Consider the following 12,458-nt stretch of genomic DNA (forward strand, 5'->3'; position numbering starts at 1 on the left):
TTTTATTTTAGTTTTAGTTAAAAAACATAATAATTTGATAACATTCACTCTGATATATTTTTCTACATGTTCATGACATAAAATTACATTTAAATAATTCAATATGGATGTAATGTGTGTGTGTATATATATATATATATATATATATATATATATAGAATGGAGTCCTCAGAGTTCTTTGTTTTCCTCCCATACAGCGTTTTGTCAACCTTCACACAACCTATTCACACGGCTATTCCTTTTGAATAGCCACAGTGGTAAAGTCATGAAGTCATGACCCTCTACTTATCTTATTGTTATGTATGTTGTTCTGGTATGTCTGCCCAGGTAATTAAAGGCTATACACTTGTAATTACCAGAATGTGCTCTTGTGGGATTTCGAATTATAAGAGTCCCTTGTGCGTGGAGAAGCTCACCGCCTACAGGTCGCTCCTTTCCAGTCGTAGAAAGAACAGACCCATCTGGCAGCTCCCAGGTTATCTCTGGTGTAGGTATTCCATTAGCAATGCATTTAAGATGAACAGGAACTCCAGCCACTCCTCTCATAGTTGGTGGTGGCCCATTAGTGATCCGGGGTGGATATGCAATAATTACGACAGGCACAGCAAGAACTGCCTCACCAGCATCATTCTTTGCTCGGCACACATAATTCCCACGATCATTCATGGTTGTATCATGTACAACAAGTGTCCCATTCTCCATTAAATGGTAGCGTCCACTCACCTGTGGACGTGCAAGAACAAAACCTCCTGGTGTGGTCCAAGAAACACTAGGCTGGATTTCATCTGTCAGGCAATGTAGGAAGAGGGTCTCTCCAGAAATACCTTGAATAACCCCCTTTGGCCGTGTTAGGATATAAGGCTGCTGAATCACCTCAAAAACAACCAGCTTCTCAATATAGCCCATTTTGTTTTTTGCAGCACAACGGTATTTACCAGTGTCCTCTATGCTGGAGTTATAAATAACAAACGTGCCATCCTTACCCAGATGATACCGTGAGCCCTCAAACCCAGGTCCTCCACTGAACTGAGTTCTATTGGGTAGTGTCCATATGATCTCAGGTGTGGGTTGCCCATCAGCAGAACAGTTTAGCATTGCAGTTCTCCCTACCCGAGTCACCACTCTCTCATTAAATGGGTTCTTAAAAATGGGCCTCCTGAGCTTGTCGGTCACTTCCAGTTGAACCACCATGACTGCTTCACCTCCATTATTCTGAGCCATACAAATAAATTCTGCCGTATCCGACGGCCGAACATTACGGATCTCTAGTGTACCATTGTGATGGACATTGATCCTGCTCCCATAATATGGAGCAGTTAGAAATATATTGTCAGGCATGATCCATGTGATCTTTGGTGCTGGATTCCCTTCAGCCTTGCAGTCTATTAGCTTTCTAGTATATTTGATCGCTGTATCTTTCATCACAGTTCTATTTTGTTTGAAGCCATTGATGATGGGTGGGTTACCATCAATATCCAGCTTGTATACTTTATTCTCCTCACCAGCAGCATTCCGAGCCATGCAGATATACTCCCCAGAATCGACTAATTTAACATTTCGTATATCAAGGGACCCATTAGCATGCACTAAGTAACGCTCATTTGATGCAGCAATCATGTCTTTGGAAGGCAGCATCCAAAGGACCTTTGGCTTGGGCTCACCTATAGCCTTACAGTCAAACAGAACGTTTCCACCTGGCTTCACTTTGGCATAGGAGAGCTTAGGGTGTTCAATGCGAGGCACTGCAGTTACCACACTTATGTGAACATGCATTTTGTCCTTACCCAGTTTGTTTTCAGCATAACAGGTATAGTCACCTTCCTCATCAGTACCCACTTTATTCAGGTACAGTGTTCCATTATTAAACAAGATGTAGCGTTTGAACTGATCCTCTTCTGTTCCATCTGCTTGCAGGGCACTATTCACCAAGGTACCATCAGGAAGTCCCCAAGATATCTCTGGCATGGGGACACCAGCAGCCATACAGTCCACTTTTAGGTCATTGCCATAAAGCACTTGCTTCCTACTAAAGATGTTTGGATCAATCCGAGCTGGCTTCATAGAAACTGACACCCCCATTAGCTGTGCATCATCCCCAACTTTGTTGCGTGCAACACAAAGGAAGTCCCCAGCATCTTTTTCATTGACTGATTCAATGATGAGGGTACCATTTTCCAGGACTTTGATACGACTGCCCATTCTGAAATGAGAATGTGATATTTTTAAATGCATGTTTACATCATGAATTTGGTTTGAGAACATTTACAGAATTGTTGATATAGGATATGCATTTATATACTCATATTTCATTATTTTATCATAATTGAGATGCAATCTAATCGTTAATTCCAGGGTTAAATTATTTATGCAAAACATAAAATAAAATTAATAACTGTCATTGCATTAAAAAAAAAAATCATTGTCCAGTACTCACAAATAAGAGGAAAACTCAAAAGTTGTGGGGAATCTCTTTCAGTGGCTATGTTTACATGCACAACTTTTTTTCAATCGGAATTAAATCATTCTGATTGATTAATTTTTTTGACATGCGCACACTGCACAAATATACAGTTTCCCGCTGTTTGCGCATACTATTCTCCTACATTGCCTCTTTTCCTTGTTTTAAAAAGCACACTTAATATTGATCTATTTTGGGTCCTGATTAGGAGACGACAAGCACATGAACCATTGTGCTGTGCTGCTTATATTTATCAATCAATAAAAACACCCCTTTCCACGCCCAAAATAAAGTGAATGTGTCATGAATAAATGTGTCACGATCAGGTTCAGATGAAGATGATGAAAAAGCCATTAAGCCATTTCTACGTCATTGCACATGCGCAGTCCTTTCCAGTTTCGGTTTTCAATTCGATCATTAGAAAAGGAATAAACCACCCCTTCCAATCCGATCGAAATTTCACTTGGATCAAGCTCGAATTGACTAAGGTGTCTACATGTAGGCTTTTCTGTCCGATTGAGCCGTCAATCCGATTACTAACGGATTATTTGGTTGCATGTAAACTTAGCCATTCAGAGATAGGAAAGAGTATTTTGCAATTAAAACATTACAAACTTCAGCTTTGTTTTTGCAATCAAACAATAGTTTTTAATGATAAAGTCTGTTATAGTCTACCTGTGCGATTGATCCACAAGAGCCTTGGAAGGAAGCCTCCAAATGATTTGAGGTTTTGGGTTCCCAACTGCAGAGCAGTTCAGATGAAGAAGATCACCATATATCACATCATTTCGCCTTTGTGATGCCTCAATGATCTGAGGGGCAGTTTCTGTTGTCTTCACAGAAAGTGTGACAACACGCCGTTCTGATCCTGTAGAGCTTGTTGCAATACACTCATATTTTCCACTTTCAGTTATTTCTAAGTTCCTGAGGTAAAGTGTCCCATTTACAAAAACCGAAACTTTACTGAGTGAGTAAGTTAGAGGCCATACTATCCTGCCATCATGTAAGACCCAGTGTGTTGTGGGTTGCGGGTCACCATAAGTGGTACATGGAATAAGGAGATTCTGCCCAGTATCAGCTTTCACCAGCTGTCGCTTCTCTTCCAGTATTACTGGCGGTGCTGCTACCACCTGTAGATGCACAGTGGCAGTGGCAGTACCAGCTGGATTACTTGCAATACACTTATAATGTCCACGATCTAAAACCGACACCTTTTGAATGGTTAGTGTCCCCATTGTGGTTACTGTTATTCTGTCATGCTCAGTGTTCAGACCTTTAACTTCAGTGTGGTTAGGTAGAATCCATGACACAGTGGGCACTGGTCTGCCTTCTGTCCTGCAATCCATGTGTACAGTTTTCCCAGCAAGAATCTTGATTTCTCTCATCTTTTTCTCCAATATCCGGGTGGGATAGGCCACAACTGACAATGTAACTACAAGCTTGTCAGAACCATACTCGTTCTGGGCAAAACATATGTACTGTCCATGGTCTTTAATGTTTGTTCTTTGGATGAGCAATGTTCCATTCTTCAAAACTTCAAATTTACCCATTTTCCCCTTGATGGTCAACATATTACCTGATGATATAAAGGATACAAAAAATGATCATCAAACATAAAAAGCCTTTTTTTATTTTAAGACATACCAAAATGTAAAATAATATAAATATGAAAATGTACATGGTATAACAATAGAATCCTTTAAAAAAAATCCTCTGTCAGGGTAGGCTTTGTGGTTTTAATTTTGTACCTGTGGTAGATAAGAATCGGTTCCAGCTGATGATGGGCTCAGGGTTGCCAGTGGCCTTGCAGGGGAGGAACGCATCAGAGTTTGACAGAACAGTAAAACTGGCAGCATTTCCACCATTAATCCTTGGCTTGGAGGTAATATCCCTAATAGATGAGGTGTCATACCTTGTGTTATCATGTGCATTTTCAGTACTACTGCTGTATGGAAATGGAGTGAACATGTTGGTAGTTGAATCAGTCATTGTGTCTGAAGTAACTCTTCTGCTTAGAGGAATACCAGAGGCATTTGGCTGAGGACATTCTAAACAATCCTTGTATTTCTGTTCATGTATGGTTGGCTGAACTCTGATCGTGGGGCTCTGTGTGGTATATCTCCAACCTCTTTCTGGGGCATTCCTCATATTTGTGTTTACTCTGGTTGTGGCCAATTTGTCAGCGGTTTTAGTCACTTTGATAATTGGGGGTTTTGTGGTTTCTTTTTTTATGGGCTTTCTCCCTCTGGAGCCTCGTCTGTGATAACCAGGCTTTTGGTTTCCCCACAATCCAGTTTGAGAACCTGAGAAGTTATTCTGACCAGTGTTTTGCTTTATTGCAGTCCTCATTGTTGGTGGGACTGCTAGAGTGTGAGAAACCCGTATTGACTCTGTGGTTGTGGACAGGTCATGGAAGGCTGGAAAACTGAAAAACTCAGGAGTTGTAGATGGTGTTACGATATTGTCAGGGAAATGTGTTTCTGTAAAAGAGGAAGAACCTGATGAATCATCAAATGATGTCTCTGGAGTATTGATATTGTGTCTTGTCGCTGGAGGAGAGGCTATAATATGTGTAGGATGCAGTTTTGTAGTAGGTACTGCAGTTATTGCCTTGTAAGGTTCTGCTTTGGATGCTGAGGTCATCTGCTCCACATTAGTGGACAACGTAAATGGGTTTTGATGCTTGCTGAGGGTTTCTTTTAGTTCCCCCTTGTGTCCAAATGGTCTATGCCATGGAATCTTCCCATGTGTAATTTTAGAAGACATCATGGATGGGGATGTGGTTGTAGTTGTGAAAATTTGTTCTTTCTCTATTGAATTGAAGTAACTTTTATAATCACTAGATTCTTCAGAAATGGTGTGCATTTGTGAATCCGTAACAGTGTAAGTCTTTCCAGAGACTGACAAATCAGTTGCCATGGCAGGTTTTTCTGTCACTCTCAAAGAGGAAGTTGGCATGTGATGCCTAGATGTAGGGTTGACAAGGCTTTGATCCACTGATTTTTTGCATTTATCTGTTGACACTCCAGATGTAACTCTTTTCCCATAGCCACAATTTGTGATTTTGTCCACAGCGTGTGAAAATGTGAGATTGTATTCCTTGTTTATAGAAAGATGTTTAAATTTATCAAGTAAAGATTGTATGTCTGTAATTTTGCTGGGCCGAATGATCCTACGTCTGCCATGAAATTTACGTCTCTTTCCTGATTGCATCTTTTTGGATGGAACAATTTGGATCTGGTGTTTGGAAATGATGGTGGATCCAGGAAGGAGCTCTGACTTGATTCTTTGAGTGGTCTGAAATGTGATCTTTTCTCTGTCTTCCTCGGTTGTGGTGACTGCTGTTAATATGGCATGACTCTTTGGATCAAAATAGGTGACATTTGGGCCCTGGAAGTTGTAAAGTGGTGTAGCTCTAGTGGTAACATCTTCTGAGTCCCCAGAGAACAGAAGCTCTGTAACTTCTGTCAGAAAAGGTTTGAGAGTGATGAGTTTCCCTAAGGGTCTATTTGTTGCTCTCTCATATATGAGGGTTTTACCATCAATATTACTTAACATATAATCTGACTTGGTTGAATTCAGGGTTGTCTCATCTTTTTGAGTCCCATAATTACTCAAAGTGTAACTTGCTGTAATCAGGGTGGCAGGTGTCTGAGTCTGAGTGTGTGATGTTGCTGCGACCAAATTCGTTTTTTCTTTTGCTCTTAAGATGTTTCTAGTTTTATTAGATATTACTTCAATAAAAGTACTTTGGACAGTTTTGTAAGTTTCTGGGATTTTATTATCTGTGGTTGTAATGGTGCTAACTGGTTTATGCTCAAGTGTTTGAGTAGTTGTCATTACAATAAATTCATCTTCAGATATACCATCCCCTGAGGTTGTGTCATTGTCATCAGAGGATTCTTTAAGTGTTTTAGACACATCTAAACTGGCTGTCTTTATAATTCCTCCTTTAATTTGAGAATTATCGATGAAAGTGGCACCTTCTTTCTTGTACTTTTTATTAAAGACTCTTCTAGAGTTCCCTCCGTTCCCTATTCTAACAGTGGGAACCTTTTGAAATCTGGACTGTAGCCAAGTGTATGGTCTCCCTGAGGTAATTCTCCTTGACTCCTCACCAACCCTTTGTGAGAGATACCTACTTCCAAGTTTCTGGCTATCATCAATTTGTACAACATGATCACCAGAGTCCTTTACAAAAGTTGGCCTCGTGCTATTTGACAAATCATCAAGAATAGTTACTTGAGAAACTGTCATATCTGCTCCTAGAAAATTTCCAGCTAAACATCTGTATAACCCTGTGTCTCTGGATGTCAGTCCATGTATTACCAAAGTCCCATTTTTGTGGAGCTCTCTGTTGCCATAGGATTTGTCTAAAACTGTGTGGTCTGGAAGTAGCCACTGAATGGAAGCCTGTGGATTACTAGCTGATGTACAATCAAGAAGTAGGTTCTGACCAAGGGTATGTGAGACTCTGATACCATTAATCTCTTCTTCTTCAGGATCCAGGGGCAGCACAGTTACCCTGAAGGCAAGAACATCTGCTTCCTGGTAGTTAGTTGTAATGCACTGATAGACACCTGTATCTGAGATTTCAACCGATTTTAAAGTAAGCCTTCCTTCATAAGTTACTACGATCCTTTGATCCTCACTGTTGTATGGTGCACATAATTTACTTCCATCTGGAAGAATCCATTCAACAATGGGTTTAGGATCCCCAACAGTCTGGCAATTCAATTCAGTCACACCACCAGCAAGGACTATGTGTTCAGTTCTGGTCTGGTTGTCCCTTCTTATCATTGCCCAGCTAGACTGGACTCTACTATCCTTGCTGCTGTCAACATCTATTTGAACATTGGATAAATACTTCATAGTAAGGGTCGGGAATGTTGTTTTAACACGGTCCAGCTGTAGCAGGACTGTACCTTGCAATAACCATTGAGGACTGGCTTTGATTTTTGCTTCAACTTCTGTAAAAATATCATCTGCAGTAGGATGTACTTGTTTGTATGTGTAAACTGTATCTGGTTTAAAAGAAAGTAATAATCCTCGCTCAAGTCTCATCGGGGAGTCGCTATAGATAGCCAAAATGTTCCAAATCTGGCGTATATTGTCATAATCAATGTTGCAGATCAGCGATGTAGAAACAATTGCACTCAGGGCAGTTAAATCTTTGCCATTCTGTCGAAAGGTTGCAGTTAAGTTTTCCATTCCTGTAGGTCTCTGCACAACACATGCTATCCTAGCATCATTGTGGAATTGATCTGTGATGTTCATTTCCAACATCCCAATGGGTGCAACAAAATCCTTAGGAGAGACTAAGGTATAGTCACCATCACCCAAGGTAAAATTCCTCTGTTTTAAGTGAGGATGAATCCATGGTCTGGTGCATGTGTAGCTATCACTTTGCAAATGCACAATGCTGCTTCCTCTGGAGGAAATTGGGAATTCACAGACGGGACACTGTTCTTTTATAAACTTCCTGTCTCTTTTGCATTTTAGAACACCTGCAAAAGCAAAATGAATTATCATTATAACTATATGCATATGTATATATATAAATAAATAAATGCCATTTTATTTATTGGAAAAAGTCCAGTGCCTGATTTTTTACACTCATATTTGTCCTGCTTTTTAAAGTGCCCCTAGTATGCAATTGTAAAGGCTCCTAACTTGTTTTGGGGGTCTCCGACAACAGGTTTACAAACAAACAGTTTTTATTTTATTACCATTACCATAACTGTACTTCAGCTCCGTCTGGAGGCATCCTAAAGCTCAGCGATTGTACACACTGTACACACTGTACACACTGTAACGATGACGATGATTTTACCATATCAATCCAAGCACGAGTCCGACGATGAAACATTGGAAGAACTAGTTATTCAACCCGATCCTCCATCGCAAGGACGACTCAAGCAGGACGTTTCTCAGTGATGTGCTATTCATTTTGAGGTACATTATGAGATGTTTCAACTGTAATTCCTCACCATCAGCATTAACAGGAGTATGTCCATTGACAACCTAATGTTTATATTTCTAATTTTTTGCGGTGCAGATGCGGGAACTGTATCAATAACGGTGCATTCGTTTGCCCAGCACTAATGTGAATGACTAATGAAACAAACGTTTGTAAAACAAATCTTGCTCCATCCTTTATCTTTACTCTAAGTAGTAAGAACAACAGACAATCTGCATTAATAGACTCAGTTTTAGGTAATAGTGGCCCACAACTGATTAGCAGAAGTATTTCAGTTAGACAGTAATAACGTGAGTTAGCCGGAAACTTACACAATATAAAACACATATCTATGTATTTTGAACACCCGGTAGAATAAATATATATACATCAATAATTATTCATACTTACAGGTTGTGATTCTGAGGAGCAAGCTGGTCCAAAAAAAAACTGGGTACTGACCCATCTTTCAAGGGCAAGTGTTTTGCGAATCCCGCGTTGAACTCAGAGATTTGAGAAGCAGTCATCAGTAAAATGACGTTTGAGGGCTGGTCAGGTTGTTCGCGGGCGGTTATTTTTCGTGCACTTTTGACTTTACAACTTTGCAGAACGTTTACATTCACATACAGCTATATTACACACTGCATGAAAGGGAATATTCAAAAAAAACATAATGGGGCACTTTAAAAAAGTTCAAAATAGACCTATCTCACCTGGGTGTTTCTCTATCCACTGGACAAGCCAACCCATCCGACAATCACATGACCAGGGGTTTCCACTAAGGAAGAGATTCTCAATATTGTAGCAGCCAGCAAATATAGTTGCAGGCAATGTGGTTAAAGCATTGTCTGACAAGTAAATGGTCTTGAGAGATGACCATTTCAAAATCTGGCTGAACTCCAGTGATATAAATGTATCTGGATGAAGCTGTTGAAGTAGGTTTCCCTCAAGGTTGATCAACTGCAGCATTTTCAATCCATAAAAACTTTCTGGGTGTATGAAGGTAATGTGATTATGGTCCATATGAAGACGTAAAAGATTGTTCAGGCCTCTAAATGTGTTCTTGTCAAGCTTCTCAACTCTGTTATAACTCATTTTCAGAACCTAGACATGCAAATAAAAACAAATCGTTAAGACATGAAAATAAAGTGAAATTATTTTTTAAATTGACTCCATTTCAGAGAAGCTTCAGACCTTTTCAATGGCCACAGCAAAAACACAAATTATACAAACAAAACAACTTCAGTTATATCACAATTCCTATAAAATACACATTTTTTAATAAGTATCAAGTTCAGCACACAATTATAACAAATCTAATGTTAAAGTTATGGTCTTAAATTGGGAAAAGTGCTCTTGAAAATCATAAAACAATATATGTGACCCTGGACCACAAATATAGTTACTGGTCTGGAGAGACTGGATAAAAAGCTGTGTCCAGACCTGGAAAGACAGAGCGTGACCATTCTCAACCCTGATCTTCTGAATTATTGGAGTTATTTAATTGTGCAGAGCACATTTTTGAGTTTTGAATAAAAGTCTATTACATTGATTCACCAACCCTGTCCTTCCCCCGAACTTGAACCTTGTAACAAAGGCAATGTAGATATTAAGTGGCTCTAGTAACATTTAACATTTAATCATTTAGCAGACACTTTTATCTAAGGCTACTTACAAATTGAGGAGAACAATAGAAGCAATCAAACTAACAATAGGGCAATAATCAGAGATGGGGGACTCGAGTCACATGGCTTGAATCGAGTCGCAAATTTAAGGACTTGAGACTTGCTTGACTAAATTAAGCAAACGACTTCGACTTGAGATCCAATGACTGGAGACTTGACTTGAACTGTATGACTCGAGAATGACTTTATAACAACTAATGTAATTATTTTATTTTTATATAAATCACCGCAACATTCAATTGATGAACCAAATGAAAGCAACGGAACCATTGTCACCAGTCATCAGATTCTGTGCGATTGCGTGACGCTGCACAAGCACAGGAAAAAACATACAGTGCGGTGAGCGCGCTAAATACAAAAACATCTCCCAGCATCATTTCTTTTTGGATAGAAACAGTTCGAAATTGACCATATTCATAAAAGGAGATTTGCTGTATGCATAATAACTGGCAAGGGATATCGGAAATGACCATCACAACCTTGAATTTCATTCACCACCTCTAAAAGTAAGCTATGGCTTGTTTAACCTGTTTGTTATAGTTAATTTGACTAACGTTAAATCTAGATAGAATAGTGGTCAAAACAGCATGCCTCTTTATACAAAATTATGTTTTCAAATGTAGCTTAAGGCTGTCAATAGATTAAAATGATAATTAGCCTAATGATGGCATATGTTTTGTAAGATTTATGTTGCATAAATTCGCACACATTTGCCACAGTTTCTTTCAAATCATAGTGCTTTACTGCCAAATATAATCTTTCAAATAGCGAAAAACAACATACAAAACTGTTAATGTTTTGTTGTGTTTTATGCTTCTCTTAAATCAGGGTCAGATGTTATCAGGGGGTTGGGGGGCAAAATGCCCACAGAATTAATACAATGCACCCAAAATTCAAGATATGGTGGAAAAAATGGCCCTAGTATGAGTAATTTTTATTTTTATAACATATGATATTAATCAATATTACCAGAATATTGAAGCGATAGCAAATGTGATAATGATTTTATACAACTGTTCAGTAAACAAAGAGTGAATATTGTGATAATTGACATTTTAGACATGATATTGTCAATATTCTCTGTTTTTGCTTTATTTCTCCAACGACAATAATTCCAAACAAGTCACAGAAAAAGAGTTAAGAGTTACAAGTCTCTGAAAGAATCCGGGGCTTTGTGATACAGTGACCCAGTTGCTTAGTTCCAGAATGAATCTGCCGTTTTGAACGAATCAGTTGAATGAATGCTTCTATGACTCGTTTATTAAGACAGTGATTTGCCGCCACCTACTGGCTGTTTTAATTTCATAATTAAAAATATAATTTATAATTTTTTAGCATCTCATTTTTTTCTATATTAAAATAATTATATTTAAATCATTAATCTCATAACATTATGCTGTTGTAATTGCAGTGTAAATGCATGGTTAGAAAAAAATGGTTAGAACATAGTTAGAAAAAGAAATGCCCCTGGAAATCATTTTAAGGGGTCAATGTCACGGAGCCACCAGATCAGCACGCTCCGCCCACTCGTTCACTCTCCCCGAACCTGCACTTCATCATCAACACACTATAAAGATACACTTCTCCTTCACTTCCCTGTCTGGTCTCGTCCTTACATGAACATACAGACTCTATTCGCATACTTACCGATTCCTACCTACCTCGAAGATTCCTCACCTGAACTTCGTCTCCGATCATCCGCTTCCCGTCTTCCGTCTTCTGTCATCTGTCTCCTGCCATCAGCCTGCCGAATCCTCTTCCATCATCTGCAAACTAGACATCAAGATTATCGTTCAGCTAAGTTCCTCATCCAGTTCTGATTCTCCAATACATACTCACCAGTCTCCTCTGCTGTTCCACTCCGTGCCTCTGTTCAATAAAACTCTGTTTTGTACTATTTACCTGTCTGCTTCTATCTGTATCGTGACAGTCAAACATTGGCCCTTAATGGGAAAGTTCATTTCTGCCGGTGATATTCCATAAAAAAAAAATATAAGCAAAGTTAAACATATAACATTTACTATAACACCAATATAATTAATGCATCACACTTGTGATTTACCTACATTTAAAACATTTACATACAAATGTTTTATCTTCAACATTTTTCGTATAATTGTTATTATAATAATAATTCAATGATTATTATTAATATTACGATATAGATGTATAAGAAAGGTAATCATTTCTAAGGGGAAAATAAGGTTGAGGCCAATATAAACTTTACTTTTTTTCTGTTTGGTATTATAACTTGACTTCACTTGACCCCAGGATTCGACTTGACTTGCTTGAAGTGAGCCACTGACTTGACTTGACTTGACTTGACTTGCTTGGATTGTGTGTGTTGCGACTGGTG

At 38.8% G+C, this 12,458-nt stretch overlaps 1 protein-coding gene across 1 annotated transcript in view; it reads right to left on the reverse strand.

The window, feature by feature from the left end:
• Window positions 1-255: 255 nt before the first annotated feature.
• igsf10 (immunoglobulin superfamily, member 10) overlaps window positions 256-12,458 on the reverse strand; it is a 52,562-nt gene continuing 40,359 nt past the window's right edge. The window contains exons 4-7 of the mRNA XM_084419027.1: window positions 9,131-9,521; window positions 4,207-7,965; window positions 3,134-4,034; window positions 256-2,200 (exon numbers count right to left, since the gene is read on the reverse strand). Coding sequence (XP_084275153.1) covers window positions 286-2,200; window positions 3,134-4,034; window positions 4,207-7,965; window positions 9,131-9,521 — 6,966 coding nt within the window. The 3' untranslated portion in view covers window positions 256-285. The remainder of the gene's footprint in view (window positions 2,201-3,133; window positions 4,035-4,206; window positions 7,966-9,130; window positions 9,522-12,458) is intronic.

This window comes from Rutilus rutilus (assembly GCF_951802725.1).
Source record: "Rutilus rutilus genome assembly, chromosome: 9".
Classification (NCBI taxonomy): Eukaryota; Metazoa; Chordata; class Actinopteri; order Cypriniformes; family Leuciscidae; genus Rutilus; species Rutilus rutilus.